The following is a 22986-nucleotide window of genomic DNA, read 5'->3' as shown; positions in this document are numbered from 1 at the left end:
AAGGTTTATGATCTTGTTGCTATGAAGAGATTTCTCAGTAGCTACAAAAATCGACTTTGATGTCCACAACGGGTGGATATCCAGTTTGGGAGAGCGCTCAGATTCCTTGCAATGCAAGAAGCAGTTGCAGGATACGGTTTTAAATTTCTAATCTCTCCTATACTTGTCGATATTTAAGCTGCTTTATAAATTGTTATCCCCTCGTAGCACTCTTTGACCTGACACATTGATCTCGAATATCACCGCACACGTGATTGTTTCATTATGAAACTCATCAATGTTGTCATGGTCCACACCGATGACCAACGTGCCGACCTTTTTACCAAAACATTTGACAAATCAAGATTTGACTTTTTATTATTGGTGAACGGCATTAAGGTCAAGCAAGAGTAATCCGCATCGGAAAATCGTTTTTGTAAATACCTTTGTGTTTTAAATTTATCTTAGTTTGTTGATTTTAGGGGGAGTAATTCCAAATTTGAAAATTCAAAAACATCGAAAAATTTCAAAATGCAAAAACAATAGAAAAACAAAAATGAGTTTCCTGGCGAGAAAAAGAGAATATGATAGTACATCAGTGGTCTGTCCAAACCTCTTTTAAACTGAAATGCAAAATGAAAAAGGGATAAGCAGCTCTATATAAGATGTATCGGTAGGCTCACAATCATTTTAAAGTGTGCAGGGTGATATAAATCTTAAATCGACTGAAGACCAGGTGGGAACCATTCATTGGCATATGGTCTTAGTACCGAAATTTCGTTTGAGAGATTGCCGAGGTTCTGAGATATTCGGTCTTTATGCTGCTTATCATCTGGGTATCATGGTTGTATCTTTTACCGAAAAATAACGGGGACACAAGTCTAGATCTTCCATGATACCATACATACGTGTACATTCTGCATTCGACCACAATAAGTGATCAACAATCACATGTCCAAACAAAATAAGTGATAATATATCACATTTATCCGGGAGTCAAGTTCGTCTCTCTGCTGCACGAAAGTACTGACCTGTTCACGGACTTGATCCTGTGCCCTCATGCATATGAAAATCAAGTTCCTCATCAATAAGTGATTCTATCACATAGGGCTTGTTTTCAATCAAAATAAGTGAGTTTCTCACATCATATACGGTCAAACAGATGATAATCGGTATACTCACCGGTAAGATGAATCCTCGTGCATACCTTGATACGGGAATGTGTCGTGATGTGGATGAACACCGGTCGGTAAGTATAAATCATACCTTAACGTATCCCCTCGCCATGATTACAAATGATAAGTTGAGCTTATGTGGATAACAATACCGATAATTGTTATAGGATGCTTATCTAAATGTTAACAAAAAGAACAACAAGAGCGCTTTGTCATGACCATACACTGATATGATTCTCTTACCCTCGAAACTCACAAAAAGAATGTCTGTAAATATTTATTTAATGCTTTCAGTTTCTGCATCTTGGTATATATTTATTTACTGCTTTCTGTCTTTACATTTGAAATATTCAAAATACCAAAAAGATTTTAGGTGTGTTTTAATATAAACTTTATAAAAGCCAAAAAGATTTTATTTCTATCTTATTTTCGATTGTACGATGTTGGATCTCGAGTCTTCGTTACCTGAAACCTAATTGAAAACCAAAACGACTGAATCTTCATAAACGGTCGAAATTTGCAAGTTTTGAAAGTTAAAAACTAAAATTGAACAATTTGTTAAACTTTCAAACTGTCGGACGGTAGTTGATTGATATATGGTACATGTGTGTCATTTGTTTAATGTTATCTATATTCCAAGCAGTTTTTCTCATTACGCGTTTAGATTTCTTGCATGTGCAGATGCTAAAGGCGAGGAGAACATGTTCGATGACAAGCTTCGGAATGAAGACATGACGTGAAGGCACTCAAATGATAAAGATGATCGAGTTGCCGCTGATCAATCATCAACACCACAAGGATCTCAAGTATTGAAGATCAAAACATTCACGAGTATAACCCAAGGGGGAGCTTATGTTAAGGGGGAGTTTGTCAACACACTTCCTACATGAAACGGGTAGTTTGTTGATACACTTTCTGCTTTCAAGACGTGAAGACATTGGAAGATCCTCCGACATAGAAGACATGAAAGGCGAATCTCGCGAGTAACGTCCAAGGGGGAGTTTGTTGATACATGTTTGTGGACTCGACTTGACGCGACTCAACTTAGCAACGACTTTCCTCCGTCGTGTGCAAGAAGACTTCAAGCGGGCCAAGAGAACAAAGGACTGGACCTTAGTTCTGGGCTGAAACAAGACGGCGAAACAAGTCCTTGGGCTTAACAGAATTGGCGAAACAAGACATTGGGCCTTTTTCCTTTGGGCTGAAGCCCATAATCGACGAAACAAGGATATGGTTGACGAAACAAGCCTGTTTCATCAACATCAATTCAGTTTCGTCGTCTTTCACATGTGATTCGTCGAGTGTGGTCTGATTCGTGGAGTCTGTTCCGTTTCGTGGTGTCTGTTGCTATATATAGTCTGAAGTCAGACAGAAGACAAGTGGGAGAACACAGAGAGCAAAAACACACACTCACGAGAGAACTTAGAGAGTTTACAGAATAGATTTGTAAACATTGCTTTGTAACTGACTTTTCATACGTATTAATACAGAGGTGTTAATCAGTGAATATTGTGTGTTGTTTATTTGCGTGTTCTATCTCGGTTTGCTATCTCGGTTGGATTCCGCACAACCGGGGTGGTTTGTATACAAGGATTAGGCGACTAGATCCTCCCCTAGCCGGACCTACAATTTCTTTCTTCCATATGAATCAATTAACTTATGACTTTTTTGGGCCAATGGGAATCTACCGATCTTGGCCACCCAATCGGGTGAGCTTGGTTCGGATCAGCAGCAGTTTGGTCGTGTCGGGTTTAGACATTTAGAATCAGTAATAGCCCGGTCCGGTCGAGATGTTTCGGGTCGGGTCGGGTCGAGACACCTCGGGTCGTTAATGAGCCGGGTAGGGTCATGATGTTTTTGGTCGTTAACAGGTCTGGACGTTTCGGGTCGTTAATCGACTAGGTCGGGTCGAAGTGAGACACATCGGGTCGATAATTAGTCTGGTCGGATCAAGACGTTTCGGGTCATTAACTTTGATTCAAGACGTTTGGAGTCATTAAAAGGTCGGTCAGGTCAAGACGTTTCAGGAACGTAACGGGACGGGTCTGGTCTGTAACGGGTCGATTGGGTCGTTAACGGGTCTGGTCAACCAAGACGTTTCGGCCCGTTAACAGGTCGTGTCGAACTGAAATGTTTCGGGTCGTTAAAGAGTCGGTTCGAATCGGGGTATTTCAGGTCGTTAATGTTTTGGATCTTTAAAGGGTCGGTCCGAGACATTTTGATTCGTTAAAGGGTCGGTTCTGGATGTTTCGGGTCATTAACGGGTCGGGTCGGGTTGAGACGTTTCAAGCTGTTAACGGGTTGGGTTGGTTTGAGACAGTTTAGGTTGCTAATTGGTCGGGGTGTTTCGAGTCGTTAACGGGCCAAGTCAGGCCGATACATTGCGGGTCGTTAATGGGTCGGGCCGTAGTGAGAAGTTTCGAGGTCGTTAACGGGTCGGGTCGAGACGTCCCGGGTCTTTAATGGGCCGAGTCAGTTCGATATGTTTCAGGTCATTAACGGGTCGGGTTGGGTTGAGACATTTCGGGTCGTATTGTTGCATGTCGGCGGTGGTCCGGGTCAGGGCGAGGCGTTGCGAGTCGGTGACGGACTAGTTTGAGTCAAGTCATTTTCGACATCGACTTGGTTTTTAAAAGCGCGATTAAGCGCAAAGCGACCCTAGGCGCGAAAAGCTGCACCTTGTGTGACATAAGGCGAGCTTTGTACAAAAAGCGAGCTTTTTGGAAGAAAAAAAATCCCAATGAGGCGCGCGCTTCTTGTACAGAATGTGTTTTGTGCTTTAAACTATTATACATGTAGCTAAAATGGTTGATACATTTAAGTGATACATTAAATAACATGCAAACCTTATTTATAACTATTTTTTAGGTAAGGGATTCTAAAAATCTATAGGATATATAAATATATATATATATATATATATAGGGTAAGGTTCATGCGAGAACCACCCTTATTACGAGAATCGCGAGAACCAATGTGAACACAAAATAAAATCTAAAAAAAATCAAAAAAGCACTCAAAATTTTTTTTTTATTTTTTTTAATATTTTTTAATAAAAAATCGCTATATTTCGTTACCATAAAAAAAAAAACTTTTTTTTTTCGAGTAACATGTATCCATGCACATATGCATATGTATCATTACTTCAACAAATTCGGTAATACGTTATCAGGAATAGACAATTGCACTTTAATTTACAATACCATTAGTAATACACTACTTTTTACATTACCAATATTCAAAATGCACATGTGCATAATTAGGTATAACCATGATATAACGTGTTTTGGTACAAAAAGTTTGTGATTTTGAATGGAGAAGTAGGCCCATATACATGTTTTTTGGTTAGTTATATCTAGTGGTTGATGGTTTGGTTATAGTTGTCAATTTTTTATGTAATATGTTGATAGGATGGTATAAATGGTGTTTACATACATGTAATAAAGTGAAAATATTGTTAATGGTATTGTATTATGGATGGTAGGAGGTAATGGTATTGTATTATGGATGGTAGGAGGTAATGGTATTGTATTATGGATGGTAGGAGGTAATGGTAGTGTATTATGGATGGTATGATAGATGAAAGGGAAAGTGTATTCAAAGTGGTGTACCAAAACACCTTATTTCATATTGATACATATAAATGCACATGTGCATTTCTAATATTGGTAATGTAAAAAGTAGTGTATTACATATGGTAGTGTAAATGAAAGTGCAATCTATTATATATAATAAATGAAAAAATTTGGGCTGACGTGTCATTACCTTAGAGCTTCTTAAATGGCTTTTTGGCGGGAAAATAAGATGGATCATTTTCTTGCTCGCGGATCCCGTTTTTAGCTACCCGACCCAATTAGTTCGGATCCTATATAATCCACAAAATTAGGCGCTCTACCTAGAAACCCTAATTTTTATCTCATTGTTCTGGCCGTTCACTCCATTTGGCAAGGAACACGACCACCAAGAATCGCATCAACAATCAACCTAATATGGTGTTATTCATTGATTCTTGCTACCAATTTCTAATTCTCGGTATGTTTATTCAACTTTTACAGTTTTTTTCATTGACGTTTAGAATTTTGCTGTAATTTTTTTTCGATTTACAAACCCTAAATCGATTTTTTGTTGATACTTGAAGATCCTAGACCGATTACTTCTCTGTTTGATTCTTCAAAATGCTTTAATCATCCAAGAAGTCTGCCTTTAAGGTACCGTTAAGTGTTGGATTTTATACATGTATTTGATGATTTATAATGTCTATATATGATTTCTACCTTTGTGACAAATCGGTTCTGATGTCTTCCATGCGTTTTTGGCATTTGGGGTTTTTAGGGTTCTGATGTTATCATCTCCAATTGAGGCTATCGGAAGTTGACGAGTCACCGGTGTCTATTGTAGTTGTTTTGCTTTGTTGCTTGCATTACTCATTGCACTAGGTATTTCGTTACAGTGTAATCTAAGTATTTGGGATTCCAATCCGGTTCGGAGGAGGTGTCAAACCGAATGGCAGAGAATACTATGTCGAGTCTGGTCAACTGGGTTGCGTACAGTCACTGAGTCCATAATTGAATTACTGGAATCTCATTCCATAATTTCAATGTTTGTTTGTTGGATGATGATTTAATGAGTTTTAAAGGCTGTAATGGTAAATTTCAATGCGTCTCAGCGAAATTGGGCAAAGATGAGATTGTCCGCATCTTGGCAGGGCAACCCGGATGGTCATGTGGTTTCACATGGCAACCGTAAGTATGCAGCCATGGCGGAATTTATCTACTCTGTTTGATTATTTACAAATCTGAGCCTCATAATCGTTTTAATGGATAGTGACTGACTGACCTTTTCACTTACAATTTGCATTGCGACAGACAGAAGTTTAAAATTTTGAATGGCTTTATAAAAAATCACCATTTTGAATGGCTAAGCATGCAGCCTTTAAAATTTTTCGCCATTTTCAATGGCTAAACATGTAGACTCGGAAAAGTTTCGCCATTACAAATGGCTTTTTGCTGGATTTCGCCGTTCCAAATGGCATTTTGCAGGTTTTCGCCATTCCAACTTGCTCTTTGCAGCTTTTCATCCTTTTCAAGATGATTGGTTCTTACACTTTCTGATTATTCCCTAACACAACCTACTACCTTTAAAAATTCGCCATTTGTATTGGCGCTGGAATTATTTGTGCAACATTTTTGAAACTAGCATTAGTTGTGATCATCATTTCAAAAACAACACTATAACATCAAAAAACTCGGTGCTTATCCCATCTTCAATGAAGATTTTAGAGAACTCCCTGGGACTTTCAATGCGGAGCGAGGCGATAGAGATATTTGAGCAAGTCAGTTTTGATTTATTGACTAAAAAGCTATAACCTGTATATTTTTCTTTCTACCATAACTGATGTACAAAAAACGGGCTGAGCCGTTCGCGAGACTGGCTTGTGAAAAGTCTTCTATTCTATTATATATAATAAATGAATAGATTTGGGCTGAGGTGTCATTACCTTAGAGCCTCTTAGATGCCTTTTTGGCGAGAAAATAAGATGGATCCTTTTCTTGCTCGCAGATCCCGTTTTTAGTTACCCGACCCAATTAGTTCGGATCCTATTTAATCCACAAAATTAGGCGCTCTACCCAATTAGTCCATAATTTCAATTTTTGTCTGTTGGATGATGATTTGATGAGTTTTAAAGGCTGTGATGATTAATTTCAATGCGTTTGAGTGAAATTGGGCAAAGATGAGATTGTCCGCATCTTGGCAGGGCAACCCGGATAGTCATATGGTTTCACATGGCAACCGTAAGTATGCAGCCATGGCGGATTTATCCACTCTGTTTGATTTTTTACGAATCTGAGCCTCATAATCGTTTTATAACATCGACACATTCACTATTGTTTAGAAACGCAAACCATATTTTGAGACAAACTGACTCTGTCTTGGTCAACGTAAGTCACAACCAACTGGAAAACGCGGCAAACACTGGATTGAATAATCTTTTACTGCTGCTAATCCATAAATAACTAACATGGTACTTTTTGTACCTTCTGTCTTAAGTTTATAAGTCAAAGAGACCCCATATCGCTTCTTCTTCAGCCTACTATATGTAGAGGTGGCAAAAGGGGTGGGTTTGGCGGATTTAGAACATGTCAAAACGGGTAATTCTTTTAATACGGGTCTAAATGGGCAGGGTTTTTTTCGGGCTGATGTGCGCATTTTATATATTATGAATAATTAACGCATTAAAGAGTTATAAAAGGCATACTGGTTAACACAATGATCATTTTTTTATTAAATGATTCTGATTGGATGTTTTCGGACCTGTTTGGACCTTCATCTATGTTTAAGATACAAATTAAAATACAAATTAAATCCAATTTCTATAATCTTGAAAAAATTTAGCAAGTGGGCTGTTGTGTAGTAAAAAAAACACATGAGTATGTTGTAACAAGGTATTGAGTTGCTAGCTAGATCCTCAGTACTATTTCTTTGTTCTCACACTTCTCTGGAGAACATGCTTCATCTGTAGCCGAAACAATTCAGTGGTTCGCATAGTTTATCTGTGTTTACAGGTATAATCATTCTCATTTTCTATTAGCTTGAATCAGCTTAAAAAACATGTGGGGTTATTTATGTGAACCTAAATATATGTATATCTATGTAGGTTTGGGTGTTCACACAGATCTAGAAACCAGTTTTCATGCTAAAGTGATGTTCTTTTCACTTCTACCATTTTAATCATCCTATTTCTGAGTGATTGGATTATCATATTCTCCTCAAGAACACAAGATCGTCATACTTGTGTCACTTTCTGTTTCAATAATCTATATAATCACATACTTCTTCTATCAGGTATACATTTGTTTCATTTACAAAAAATGTTGCTAGAAGCGTATAGGATGTAGATGCATTACTTGATTCAATGATGGTGTTTTGGAAACCTTTTTGTAGTGTTTTGAGCAACGGATATAGGAAAAGAGATGACTAGAGTCCCGTTATAGACCCTCAATGAAAAAAATCATTGGTCCGCCATTGGTACCGCATAGTAGCATAGTATCAACACCAAAGTTTATTTTATATATTTAAACACTCTTGAGTTGTTCATCTACATGCATCATCTGGCATGCATCATCTGGCTATGATTATATAATACCATTTAAAGATGGAATATCTTGCCTAAACAGTTGTTGGATTAAGATTTAATAAATAAGTTTTGAAATATTTATTATAGTTTTTGGGGAACAAATGTGAAATATTAATGGGATGAGATTTCGATTTTATTAGTGTGCATATGATACACATCCAGGTGTACATTATTTTTTGAAGATGAAAAGGGTACTTTTTTTCACATGATATATTTTTACGATATCAGTTTATTCAGTATTCCTTTCGTATTGCAAAGAAAATACAACGTTTCACATGATACTTAACTCTTAGGAAGACAACCTTTAGAGGATCCGAGGTAACAGTTGCACGAATGGCGTATTTTTTTTTTTTTATTTTGATCACTTTGTTTTAAGTAGATGTGCTCTTTAAGTGGGAGTTAATGTTTTTTTTCTATAGACATTGTTGTCGAATTAGATATCCCATCAGTGAAGAAAAGTTCAAGTGAACCTATATTCAAGCGACCACGCCCGTCTCCAAACACCATCGTCATTACCGAAATTTAAGGTATATACCTCTTTTACTTTCAAGATTTTTTTATAGGTGACATTACTTTGAAGACTATCCTCATGATTTTTTGGCTGGTTCTTTTTGTAGAAGGGACTCGATTTACTAAGAGAATTGTTTTGGCAACTTGAAGGATATGCATCTTTAAAGGGACTCGACTATCTTTAAATTGTATTTCCACTGTCATTAATTCATGCAACATAACACTGTGTTTGTATTTTTTTTATTTGAACACTTAATATTTATCTAATTAATTTTTCCCAGCCCGGGAAGCAATCCCGGGTGATAACCTAGTTGTCTAATATATGTAATGAATTACGGAATTTGTCAAAGAAATGACAAAAATGCACATGTGCATGCTTGTGTATTATGGATGGAATGATAGATGAAAGAGAAAGTAGTGTACCAAAACACCTTATATCCTGTTGATACATATAGATGCACATGTGCATTTCTAACATTGTTAACGTAAAAAGTAGTGTATTACACGTGGTAGTGTAAATGAAAGTGCAATTGACTATTATTTGTAATGAATTACGGAATTTGACAAAGAAACGATACATATGCACATGTGCATGGATAACTGTTACTCGAATTTTTTTTTTTTTTTTGAAATTTTTTTTATTTTTTTTATTAACAAAATATTGCGATTTTTTCAAAAAAAAAATAAAAAAAAAAAAATTTTGGGTGTTTTTTAGATTTTTTTAGGAATTACTGTTTGTGTTCACACTGGTTCTCGCGGTTCTCGCAATAAAGGGTGGTTCCTAACGGATCTTTGTCCTATATATATATATATATATAGGGTAAGATTCATGCGAGAACCACCTTTATTGCGAGAACCGCGAGAACCAATGTGAACACAACCTAAAATAGCTAAAAAAACCTAAAAAAACCTAACCCCCCCCCCCCAAGCTAAATGCTAAAAACTAATCCGTTAACAGTTTCGAGGTCGTTAACGGGTCGGGTCGAGACGTCCCGGGTCTTTAATGGGTCGAGTCAGTTCGATATGTTTCAGGTCATTAACGGGTTGGGTTGGGTTGAGACATTTCGGGTCGTATTGTTGCATGTCGGCGGTGGTCCGGGTCAGGGCGAGGCGTTGCGAGTCGGCGACGGACTAGTTTGAGTCAAGTCGTTTTCGACATCGACTTGGTTTTTAAAAGCGCGCTTAAGCGCAAAGCGACCCTAGGCGCGAAAAGCTGCACCTTGTGTGACATAAGGCGAGCTTTGTACAAAAAGCGAGCTTTTTGGAAGAAAAAAAATCCCAATGAGGCGTGCGCTTCTTGTACAGAATGTGTTTTGTGCTTTAAACTATTATACATGTAGCTAAAATGGTTGATACATTTAAGTGATACATTAAATCACATGCAAACCTTATTTATAACTATATTTTAGGAAAGGGATTCTAAAACTCTATAGGATATATATATATATATATATATATATATATATATATATATATATATAGAGGACAAAGATCCGTTAGGAACCACCCTTTATTGCGAGAACCAATGTGAATACAACCAAAAATGCCTAAAAATAGCTAAAAAAACACACAATTTTTTTTAATATTTTTTTTAAAAAATCGCTACTTTTAGTAGTAAAAAAAATTTAAATTTTTTTTTAAACTTTTTTTTTGCTACTAAAAGTAGCGATTTTAAAATAAAAAATATTAAAAAAAATTTAGATTTTTTTTTGTTTTTTTTAGATATTTTTAGGTTTTTTGGGGTTTTAGTTTTTAGCATTTAGCTTGGGGGGTTAGGTTTTTTTTTGGGGGGGGGGGGTAGGTTTTTTGGGGGTTTTAGTTTTTAGCATTTAGCTTGGGGGTTAGGCTTTTTTAGGTTTTTTTTAGCTATTTTAGGTTGTGTTCACATTGGTTCTCGCGTTTCTCGCAATGAAGGTGGTTCTCGCATGAATCTTACCCTATATATATATATATATATATATATATATATATATATATATAGTGTAAGTATATGGAGAAAACCAATTTTATTGAGAAAACTTAGCAAACTAGAATATGTGGACCACATTCATCCACATCACCTCATCCAAACCCATGCTTTGAGGGTGTTTTGGTCTTTTTGTTTTGGAGCATGTGCTTTGTACTTTCACCAACTAACACATTTCCCCAACCCTCGATTATACCCCAACCCCAACCCATGATCTTGTTCATTCTCTCTCTTCTGTACATTCACCATCAAACCATCATCATCCATTCTCTCATCCTCTCTCTCTCTCTCTTCATGTTTCAATATAAACACCAAGAACACACACACAAGTGTGTGTGAGAGAAGCAAGCCTGAATCGTTATTGTTAAAGAAAGAGAAACACCAAAAACACACACACAAGCGTGTGAGAGAAAGAAAACAAGATTCTCCATCGTGTTCATAAAGAACACCAAGAACACACACACAAGTGTGTGAGAGAGAAGCAGGCTAAAATCGTTAGGTTGCATGAGTTTCTAGAGAGGGAAAGTTATTGGAACATCAAGACCGAAAACACATACAAGTGTGTGAGTGAGAAGCAGGTCAGAAATCATTTGGTTCATGGGTTTTAGAGAGAGAAAATTGTTAGAACACCAAGAACACACACAATTGTGTGAGAGAGAAGCAGGTCAGAAATCGTTTGGTTACATGGGTTTTGGTTGAGAGAAAAACTTGTTAGAACACAAAAAACATACTCACAAGTATGACATGGACTGGTTCCATGTCTTAATGTTATTTATTTGGTAAAAGTTAAATGATTTTGTGTGTGTATTAGTAAAATAGATTTGATAGTTTGTTGGGTATTTTTTTTATTTTAAATGTATTAAAAAAAATTAGAATTGAGATAATGATTGTTGTTGTTGTTATATATTAGTTACATTTAAAAAGTCCATAATCTAATTGCAGATGATCTCGTTTATTTTACAAAAAAAATTGTGTTTGGTTTGGTTGCTTGTTCGAGACTTTTGATCTGAACAGTAACTGTTTTTGTTAGTTTGATTGCTTGTTTGGGGCTTTTGATCTGAATACTAACTGTTTTTTTTTTTTTTTGTTATACTAGGCGGTAACACATGTATAGGTATGTTACATGTGTTACAACAAAAAGTTTACACATGTGTAACACGTAACACATGTTATACATGTGTTACCACTCTAGTGAAACACAAGTTACAAACATGTGTTACATATGTGCAAGCCCCTATATGTTGCTTGTTTAGGGCTTTTGTTTATCCTATATGTTATAACATGTGTTACCTTAGAAACTTCATAATTTAATCATAATATCTCATTTATTTTAAAAATAAAAAGTAGTGTCTTTTTGTGGGATAATTAGATACATATATTACATGTTATTTATAGTTACCCCAACCCTTTTTGGACACAAATGGGGCTGCACATATGTAACACATGTTTGTAACTTGTGTTACATTAGAGTGGTAACACATGTATAGCCACATTACACATGTTACATATAGTTGTTACACGTGTTACAACAAAACTTTACATTTAGAAACTTCATAATTTATTCATAATATCTCGTTTATTTTAAAAATAAAAAGTAGTGTCTTTTTGTGGGATAATTAGATACATATATTACATGTTATTTATAGTTACCCCAACCCTTTTTGGACACAAAGGGGGCTGCACATATGTAACACATGTTTGTAACTTGTGTTACATTAGAGTGGTAACACATGTATAGCCACATTACACATGTTACATATAGTTGTTACACGTGTTACAACAAAACTTTACATTTAGAAACTTCATAATTTATTCATAATATCTCGTTTATTTTAAAAATAAAAAGTAGTGTCTTTTTGTGGGATAATTAGATACATATATTACATGTTATTTATAGTTACCCCAACCCTTTTTGGACACAAAGGGGGCTGCACATATGTAACACATGTTTGTAACTTGTGTTACATTAGAGTGGTAACACATGTATAGCCACATTACACATGTTACATATAGTTGTTACACGTGTTACAACAAAACTTTACACAAGTACACATGTTATAACATATACCGATGTACTTGTTTTATTCATATGTGAATGGATGTTTTGTGTTCAAGATGAAGATGGTTATCAAGGAGCAAAGCATATTGTTTTGAAGTAACAATGAAGGAATCTTTTCTCACAACATTATACAGATACATATTAGAATGCCTATTGTTACTTCAAAACAATGGACAATTCTAATATGTGCAACACATCCTAGAATTGCCTATTGTTTTGAAGTAACAATGAATTTATCTTTTTTTTCAAAACCCCTTAGGATAAGGGCTACATGTGTAACACATGTACAACTGTCAGAAATTTAAAGAAGGCAGATGTGTAACACATGTAACACATGTTACAATTGCTTATTGTTTGAAGTAACAGAAAAGGTTGTAACATAAGAGCTACATGCGTAACCATATATTAGGTAAGTATGATACATATGTAATATATCTACTAACTTGTTTGTCTGGTAAGTAGCATCGAACGCTAGCACATCGTCAAAAGCCTTGTAGTTTAGCTTGGATATCTCATCAGCCCAAAACACAGCCTTCAACTTCCCATCAGATACAACAAAGTCGTAGTAGAAGTGTGGAAGATAAGTATATGATACTAGTGTAACAAATTAAAGGGACAAACGATACACTTCATGTTACATATGTACCTAGACTTGTTATTAACAATGTTATTAGTAGATAAAAAAACTGCATTAATGTATATTTTTTTACATTGAACCCAGCTTATTGGTCATAAGTCTTACACATGGCAAGAAGTTCTTCTAGTGTGACGTATGATTTAACAATAATAGGATGATATTGCTCGTTGACATTCGGTGTCCACAATTTAGTGCCATTAGAATACTCGTAAAGATGGCAACGTGGAGTATGTTCTAGATCATCTGTGGACATAGGGACGGATGTTAGTATAAGTTTACGTGTGTTATGAACGTTATAATACGTTTAGCACCCTAGGGTAACAACAAAAGATCACACATGACACTTGTCGCCATGTTACACATGTTATTTGTGTGTGCACATGTAACATCTTCTCTACAACGTGTGTAACATCCTTAAAAGTTGTGTTCCTACTCTGTTTTATATTTTGTAAGTACTTATAGGTAAACATGTTTTAAAGATACAACCTGTAACATGTGTTACACCGAAATGTTACACAAGTGTTTCCAGTTTACACATGTTACATCTTGTGTAACTCTGCTTTATACTTTGTAAGTGTTTCTAGTTTCCAGTTTAAACATGTTTTAAAGATACAACATGTAACATGTAAGTACTTATAGGTAAACATGTTTCAAAGATACAGCCGTATCACCTTACAAGTTATATGTTTTGCTGACAAACGCCATGTCACACATGTTACACACTATAAAGTGAAACAACAGTATTGAACGCTACTACATATTTCCCATTCTGTCGTAACATGGTAACCTTTTTGTGGGGTATCGATGCTGTAGGTTTATACAGACTTAACTATATACAAATGATCCAAAAATGATCGTAGATGTGTTACCCTCTAGTGTAACATAAGTTACAAAACATGGCTTACATATGTGCAGCCCCGTTTTTTGGTAACAAAGGGGTTAAACATATGTAACACATGTTTGTAACATGTGTTACACTAGAGGGTAACTTCAGTACAACGTGAAAGGTACCCACCACCTGCCCTTCATTGACTTCTTATTCCACTTCTTCATCGGTTTCTCCATATACCTTTTTTCGCTTTATGGCCACCTTTTGTCGCATCTGATATTGTGGTTATCTTTCTTCCTGCCAAGATCCCTTCTCGTTTGGCTGCAACTGCTATGGTCAAGTCGTAATAACACAAGTTACAGTCCAGTATTTTTAATCTACTAATTAAAAAAATAGTAGTAACATAACTAACACTAGTTACCTTCTACCCAATTATGCCCTGAACTTGAAGACTCCCCAAATTTTGAGTTTTTATCTGCATCATTTCACACATAAAAAAAAACTAAATAAAACCACCCAAAAAAGGTTACATATGTAAACAGTTACCATACACTTCAAACAACTACTATCCGGTGGAACCAACTCTCTCGCTGCAAGCACTAAACAAACATGTAACATATGTTAGCACAACCTTTCGTATTTGTTTGCCTTCGTATAGCTTTTGTTTTTGTTTTCTAGACTAGACAGTTGTGCTCCCACAACAATTGTTTTAGATGTGTTACCCTCCAGTGTAACACACGTTACAAACATGTGTTACACATGTGTAGTCCATTTTGTGTCCAAGAAAGGGTTGGTTTTAACATTAGAAACACGTGTAACATTGTTACAACATATGTAGCAGCAAAAAGAACAACTTTTATATATAAAATGAACGAGATCATCAACTATTAAATTATGGATTTTCTAAAAGGTAATGAAAATGTGATATCGGAGTGAAGTTTATACAAGATAACTAACAAGTCATCTAAAATAACATTTCAACATTTAAAAAGATATAGATTTGTAAGTTAATAATAACTGATAATATCAAAAAATAAAAATGATTTTAATACAAAACGAAAACCTGTAACTACATAAACATTTACCATTACTAGACCACTTTGTGCGTGTGTTCTTGGTGTTCGAGACGAACACGATGAAGATTGTTGTTCCTCTCTCTAAATCTGTTCTCTCTCATGTTCATCTTCAAATCTGCTTCTCTCTTATGTTCATCTTCAAATCTACTTCTCTCTCATACGTGTGTGTTCTTGGTGTTCTAACAATTTTCTCTCTCTAAAAACACATGCAACCAAATGAATTTCTGACCTGCTTCTCTCTTTCAAACTTGTGTGTGTTCTTGGTTTTGGTTTTGGTTTTCCAACAACTTTCTCTCTCTAAAAACTCATGAAACCGAATGATTTCAGGCCTGCTTCTCTCTCACACATCTTGGTGTTCTTGATAAAGACGATGGAGAATCTTGTTTCTCTTTCTCTCACACACTTGTGTGTATGTTTTTTGTGTTTCTCTTTCTTAAAAAACAACGATTTAGGCCTGCTTCTCTCACACACACTTGTGTGTGTTCTTGGTGTTTATTTCGAAACATGAAGAGAGAGAGAGAGAGAATGGATGATGATGATGGTGGTGGTGACTTGTACAGAAGAAAGGGAATAAGAGGACAAGGCTCACATTTTTTTAATATATTCTATGTACATTGTTTCATTGTGTTTTTACCCAAATACCCTTTAAACTACATATGAAGATAAACATTGCAATTTATTTAATTCAATAATACTAGTTATTTCCTCAACAATTAGATCATCAAGATCAATGGTCACAATTGGGTTTCCTTAGTTTTCTCATTAAAAAATGGTTTCCTTATATATATATATATAAGCACCTTGTGCATCACATACGAAAGCCATCCACTTTTGCGATTTGCGCTTTAATATTAGACATTGTCCCTTTTGTACGCTTCGAGCTTTTTAAACCAAGGACAGCGATGACCGGTCAAAGATTTCAACGAACTTTAAAATTTAGAAAGATTTTGAATTCCTTTAGTTAAAGAAATTTGTTGGAATTCATTTCCAATTACAAGTTACAACTACAATTCCAATTCCAATTTCAATTCCTTTACTGATCGAACACGATCAAAAATGGAATCTAAATTCCAGTTACATCTAGATTACATTTTATTTTGTAAAGCAAACACTACCTAAGTGTAATGTGATGGATTCCAACTAGAATCATGACACTGTTAAAATAAAAGTTGTTTGTCATCTGCATATCAATTTAAAATGATAATATTCTGTTAAAAAACCTAAATTTTTCAAAACACATCTTAAAGAAACATCAAACCTGGATTCGAAGGGTCGAGTGAGGAATCTACCCCATATCTAAAAGAAAAGATAGGCAAGAGTTAGGGGAATGGGCCATTGTAAGACTTGATTTTCATGGTTTGTTTTAACTAATTTGAAAGATAATCAGCAACTTTTATGAAAATAGGGACACTGTAAACAAACTAAACAACAAAGTAAAAAAAAATGTCTTTTCCCCGTGAGGCGTTCGTAAAAGCGAAATGTCAATCTCAACCCAAGATTAAAGAGAGAATAATAACCAGAAAGAGGTTCACAAGTAACTAGCGGCCAAGGTATGAAGGAAAATTGGGGGCCAAAGATCCAGCTCCAGATTGTTGTCTAGCCGCCAGTGTTGACGTTGTGTCAGCCGAAGAACGTCCCACTTGAGAATTCTGGTATCCCCCCAGACCCGATAACCCAAGCTGAGAACCATAACTTGCCATCATGTTTGGGCCCACAGTGTTGATTCCGTAACCACCACTGAACCCAAACGTCTGCGGTGTTGGAGATATACCGTTCTGATTCAAAGCAGAGACCAACATCGGATTTGGCGCAACCATAATTCCAGCTGGGTTCATAAGCTGAGGTGCGTACAGCCCGCCATAACCGTAGCCCACATTCCCCGTCTCAGTACTAGAAGTAGCAGGGGTATTTTTGGTAGTTTTGTTTAGACGTTGTTGATTGTCTACGGCTTGTCTGCACTGCAACTGACAACCGTCAAAAGCCTTATTCGGTAATTCCAACGCCTTCTTGCACCCTTCAACCGTTTTGTATACAAACATCGCAAACCCTTTGAACTTTCCAGTTGCAGTGTCTAACCCCAACGGCCCGTCCTCGATTTCCCCAAACTTGGTGAAAAAGGAACGGAGTGCGTCAGGATTCACATGAGACGCGACATTTGCAACGAAGATCTTCCGTCCAGCTGGATCTGGTGTACCCGTTGTCTGGTTGTTACTGGGCCCACTTGGTGGTCCCGCTGAAGCTAACTGACAAGAGGCCATACGGCTTCCGATTTTCTTCTGTGTCTGTTTGAGGGATTTCTGTGCGCTTTTACGAGTCTTGAAGAGAACGAAGCCGTAGCCTTTGGCTTTCCCGGTCACTTTATCCGTAACAACCTTGCAATCTTCGATTTCACCGTATTGTTTGAAGACAGAAAGTACTTGGTCTGATGTGGCGTCCCATCCAAGGCCGAAGACGAATATCTTACGGTGAGCGGGATCCACCTCAGCGGTTTGAGCGAGGCTAGCCACTATTGAACGATCATTCATCGCTGCTTCTTTGAGAAGCTCGATGATCTTTTCTTTTGGTAAGGGTTCTAGAAGCTTTCTAAGATTTTCCTTTTTAGAACTCTCGTCATCTTCTTCTTCCACATCGTCTTCTTCTTCGTCTTCGTCCTCTTCTTCTTCCTCTTCTTCCTCCTCTTCTTCTTCTACTTCTTCTTCTTCTTCGACTTCTTCGTCATCCTCGTTTACTTCTTCGGAATCGGATACTTCAACTTCTTGTGTTTCTTCTTCGGCTTCTGATTCTTCCTCCTCAGATGTCTCATGCTTAGCTACTATCTTAGGTTTCTTTTCTTCTGCTTGCGCTTTGGGCGTTGTTGATGGCCTTTTCTTCTTCATTTCACAGATAGAAGGCAAATATTACCTAAAAAGAAAAATATTTAATTATTACAGTCGTTACTGAGTTAACAGGTATAAAAATGTAGCTATTATTTCATCGGCCATCCAATATGCCTTCATACGCACTTAACATTGATCAACTTTCTCAACAAGGATACTATTAAGCTGAGATTTCAACCCACGATACATAACAGATTAATAGCCACGAATGGTTCAGAAGCATGACATCATCAACCTAATATATGAGTTCTAATATAGAAGAATGTCAACAGACAAACAGTGCATGGACTATAATCACCTGTAGGGATAAAATGTATCAATTATGAAACACAAAATTTCAACTTGCATAATTTTTTTATGGCAAATTGGAAAATAATAATCCCATCTTTCTGAAATTGGTTGATAATAATCCCAAGTCAGTTATTAGCCAATAATGATCCGACCTCGTCCAATTTTTTTGTAAAATAGACCGCCGTTAAAATAAGCTTAACGGAGTTAAGTTTTTTTCCGAATTACAAACCGATGTTTTAGGGATTTTGTTCAGAACGAGGATACGAGTCGATTGATGTAAAACTTACCTCGAAATTGTGTTTGAAATGGCTTGAATTTCGTTAATTGGAAGTTAAACACCCGAATTGAAGCACCGTTTCGTGGGTTGGGGGCAATATTTTGTGGTAAGTTTTACATCAATCGACTAGGATCCTCGTTCTGATCAAAAGCCCTAAAACATCGGTTTGTAATTCGGAAAAAAACTTAACTCCGTTAAGCTATTTTAACGGCGGACTATTTTACAAAAATATTGGACGAGGTCGGATTATTATTGGCTAATAACTAACTTGGGATTATTATCGGCCAATTTCAGAAAGATGGAATTATTATTTTCCAATTTGCCATTTTTTATTCACATTTAATGCTCAAACGATTTCTTTTACTTATCTATGCAGAGCACCGAATGGGTGTTGCACCATCTACTTGCAATCATAGTACTCTAGCAGTAAAAAAAATGAATAGCACGTTGTGTATCCAAAACCTTAGCTGTATTACCGAATCACGATTCACAAAATTCTTATTATATCTAATAAACCTTGAACCTTAACTATGTGCGTTTCTTTGTAATTAATAGAAGACATACTCTGTTAATCTGGCACGAAAAAAAAAACAGTAGAAATGCGTCTTCAGTAAATAAAAATCTTCAAACAGAGAAACTAGCTAATCCGTAAACGCACTTGCTACATCACGAAAAAAGCACTTCTTGCACCGCGTAATATAAAAAGTGCACTAGTGTAAAAAGTTCTAGCAAATGTTCTTCTCCGCCGCAGGTAGTTATGTTGCCAGTAATCGGTATGCCCTTTTCTATAAAGAGTTAACAATGATGATGTCATGTCACCATGACTTCAAGGTATAATCATCCAAAATTTCAAATAGGATAACAAGTATCAAGTACAAACTAAAATCTCATCCTTAGCTTTTGTTCAACAACACAAAGCATACCCCCCCCCCCCCCACACACACACACACACAACAAGGCAAAATAAACTACAAAATTGGCTATTAAGCATTGACGTTGTGGATATAAAATCGAATTATTGTAGGTTAGATTACTAAATCTCAACAAAAAGACTGTGATGAACAAGGATTAATTTTTAATCGAAGAAACCCTAGCAAACAATTGACAGAGTGCGAGAACACAAATTAAGAGGATTAATAAGCAATAGGGCACAGATAGTTAAGATACAAAGGAACGGAGTGCTGAAGCGATAAAAAGTGAGGAGTTACCGTGTGTATAGACGGAGGGTTTTCCGGACGGAAGACGTAGCACTGTGCCCCAGTGCGCGATTCACGACTGCGTTTCTGATATTGTGTACTTGTCACTTGCGGTCTATTTATATTTTCTGATTTTTTTTTCTTTTAAACCTAATTATATTGTTGATTTTTCTGATTTTTTTCATTTAAATCTAATTATATTGTTGATTTGAAATAAAACAAAAGAATGGTAATAGAAACTATGTTAGCCAATGATGTTGTAGCCTAGTGGTTGCAATGGAGGTGGGAAGGTTTACTACCTTGTGGGTTCCTGTCCAGGAGTGTTCAGGTTTGAATCCCACTTCAATCGAGCTTTGATCATGTATAGCCCTGATCGATATGCTGTTTAAAAAAAAAATAGAAACTATGTTAAGAGTTGAGATCTTGTACAAACAGTGCTAACTGTAAGAACCGTAAGAACAGATCTAAACTATTGATAGTTTAAATCAAGGGTTTGGATTGATTATAAATAAAACCCTTATAATTAAAAATTAGTACTAACAAGTTAGAGGTAATTTCGTAAAATTGCTAGTCAGTTGACCATTTTCAATTAAATACAAATTCCACCAAGGTTTTTAAACTAAAATAACTTTTATATACTTCATTATTTCTTTTTAAATATACTATAAAATCAAGTATTTTTTTATCTTTAATATGAGTACCATATTGCTATACCTTTTTTTTATTTATAAAAGTGACTTTTAAAAAAGTTGCCAAAAATTGTTTTATAATTTTGCTGATTATGTGTTAATTACAATATAATACAAACAAACACCAAAAGTAGATATAATTAACACATCTGATTATGTGCTGATAATGGAGAACGATTGAGGATGTTGTGCTAATGTCGTTTATGTTGATAATGGAGAACGATTGAGGATGATGTGCTGATAATGGAGAACGATTAAGGATGTTATGCTAATTATATAGTGTTGTGCTGGTTATACTTTTTTGTGGTGGTTCCTGCAGGTTGGTTCGATCATAGAGAGTTACTAGATCATGGATATGTTAAAAATTTCAAACTTTGATTTGAATTAAACTTGCATGGATTTAGCGATGTTTTAATAATTATTTTTAATTAATTATAAATAAATATGGTCAAAAGGTCTAAATTACCCCTAAACTAATTTTTTTATTGAAGGACACTTGTCAATTATGTTTTGGTTCTTATGATTCTTACAAACATAAGTGTTTGTATCTGATCCTATTCCACTATGTTAAATCTAATTATATTATTGATTTGAAATAAAACAAAAGAATTGTAATAGAAACTATGAAAAGATCAAATACAAAGTAAGTTGGGGCTATCACACTTGATAGAGACATATGCTAGTTAAGGAAGAGGTCTCGTGTTAAATTTTGGGCAAGGGTGAAAATTTTAGAATTATTGATGAATAGAATAGAGTAAGCGTTGCTATTCAAAAAATACAAAGTAATCTTATCATACAAAAGGTACAAATTGAGTGGAAAAAGTTAAAAAACGATGTAGCATTTTCGTAATTATTTTACTCGTAGGGTAATTATCAAAATTAATCTACAAGCGATTTTGTTGGTAACTTTGATCTTATCGGGTAATTTTAGAGAGTATCATAGTTACTCTACAAATGATCTTGTAGGGTAATTTTGATAATCACCCTACGAGTAAAATAATTACGAAAATGTCATCACGTTTTTTTTTTACTTTTCCATGTCATTCATACATTTTGTACAATAAGATACTTTCTACGAGATCTTTACTCAATAGAAGAAAAGAGTTAGTTACAAAAACTGCAATTTACATCCATACATGTCCATGTGGCATGTAGCAAAAATCAAATGAATTCCCTATTTAAAAAAATGGATATCTATGTTTTTGTGGTTTTCAATTCGTTTCAACTTTCGTCCTTCTGTCAAATGTTCGTTAGTTTGACCATCAGGCCAAAGGCTATTTTGGTAATCTTTCACCCTCCATCTCAACCCTCCTTACCACCATCATTACCTACTCTAGTTACCACCTCCACCCACCACCACCACCACGGCACCACCACCCAACCACCACACCAGAAACACCACCACCCAACCACCACACTAGAAACACCACCATCCGCCACCACCACAAACACAACCACTAAATTCGGATCAGGATAACTTCACTATTGAATTTAAGTTTAAATCAGAGTTCTTACATTCACACCAAATTCATGAATCTATAAGTTCAAAATGAATTCAATGTTGGTTCAACAAGATAATTCTGATGTGTGCCACATCTACCACCTCCAAGACCCACGTCCAATTCTCTTTCACATGCATATTATCATTTCGAGTAAACTGCAATTTTACCCCCTAGGGTTATATGTGATTGGCACTCTTACCCCCTCCTAGGAAAATTTTGCTATCTTACCCCTCAACTATTGAAAAACTCTGCAATATTACCCCCCCCCCCCGGTGTTAAAAAACTTAACAGTTCTATTAAATGGACCCTTTCTTATTACCCCCTATGTTTTGTTGTAAGAAAACGTATTACCCCCCGGTGTTAAATGACTATATTATCCTTTCTTATTACCCCCTATGCTTTGTTGTAAGAAAACGTATTACCCCCCGGTGTTAAATATTTCTTTGCTTCCTTACCCCCTGCAGAAAACGAAACCATTTCCGCCTAAATTGTTTGACCAGGCAAAGTCGAAGCCTGCATAAACGAATCCACTGTGATTCTTCAAACAAATGCCTAGTAGGTGGTACATGTCTTATGTCGTGGAATGGTGAGGGACAAAAGAGTGGTGTTATTAGGAATGGTAAGGAGGTCCCATATGCATTGCAATGTGTGTTTGGTAGTGTAGGGGGGAACAGAGGATGGTACCACATGAAAAATAGAGATAGGGGACAGTGATGCATACGTATATGTAGCCATGAATACATGGCGTTACATGATTAATTATTACATAGTAACTAAGAAATGTGAATG

At 35.9% G+C, this 22986-nt stretch overlaps 1 protein-coding gene and 2 long non-coding RNA genes across 7 annotated transcripts; 1 reads left to right on the top strand and 2 right to left on the bottom strand.

Annotated features, from left to right (window-relative positions):
* The first annotated feature begins 5014 nt into the window (after nt 1-5014).
* LOC110904937 lies at nt 5015-9105 on the top strand. Of its 4 annotated transcripts, none has more exons than XR_004879871.1 (5): nt 5015-5186; nt 5293-5362; nt 5487-8607; nt 8709-8816; nt 8907-9105. It is a non-coding gene; the product is annotated as an uncharacterized LOC110904937 (long non-coding RNA). The 4 variants fall into 4 exon arrangements; XR_002572847.2 differs by having other exon boundaries at nt 5016-5186; nt 5487-7717; nt 7810-8816; XR_004879872.1 differs by having other exon boundaries at nt 5019-5186; nt 5487-7997.
* A 5086-nt stretch (nt 9106-14191) lies between these two features.
* On the bottom strand, nt 14192-15945 carry LOC118486778. The gene is made up of 3 exons (XR_004879869.1): nt 15376-15945; nt 14712-14765; nt 14192-14620 (listed from the first exon to the last, which is right to left on the bottom strand). It is a non-coding gene; the product is annotated as an uncharacterized LOC118486778 (long non-coding RNA).
* Nucleotides 15946-16523: 578 nt separating this feature from the next.
* On the bottom strand, nt 16524-20121 carry LOC110904936 (UBP1-associated protein 2A). 2 transcript variants are annotated; one of them, XM_035983532.1, is made up of 3 exons: nt 20019-20121; nt 16884-18267; nt 16524-16662 (listed from the first exon to the last, which is right to left on the bottom strand). In XM_035983532.1, exon 2 carries the CDS (start codon nt 18240-18242, stop codon nt 16905-16907), a length of 1338 nt encoding a protein of 445 aa, XP_035839425.1. In that variant the 5' UTR covers nt 18243-18267; nt 20019-20121; the 3' UTR covers nt 16524-16662; nt 16884-16904. The 2 variants fall into 2 exon arrangements, with proteins under 2 accessions (XP_035839425.1, XP_022006492.1); XM_022150800.2 differs by lacking the exon at nt 16524-16662 and having other exon boundaries at nt 16711-18267.
* Nucleotides 20122-22986: the final 2865 nt, after the last annotated feature.

Source organism: Helianthus annuus, chromosome 14 (genome assembly GCF_002127325.2).
Source record: "Helianthus annuus cultivar XRQ/B chromosome 14, HanXRQr2.0-SUNRISE, whole genome shotgun sequence".
Classification (NCBI taxonomy): domain Eukaryota; kingdom Viridiplantae; phylum Streptophyta; class Magnoliopsida; order Asterales; family Asteraceae; genus Helianthus; species Helianthus annuus.
Note: the sequence above shows the minus strand (reverse complement) of the source record. Positions and strands in the feature narration are given on the sequence as shown.

Excerpts from the sequence above, each read along its gene's own strand:
- LOC110904936 (XM_035983532.1), bottom strand. The coding sequence starts at position 18,242 with ATGAAGAAGAAAAGGCCATCAACAACGCCCAAAGCGCAAGCAGAAGAA.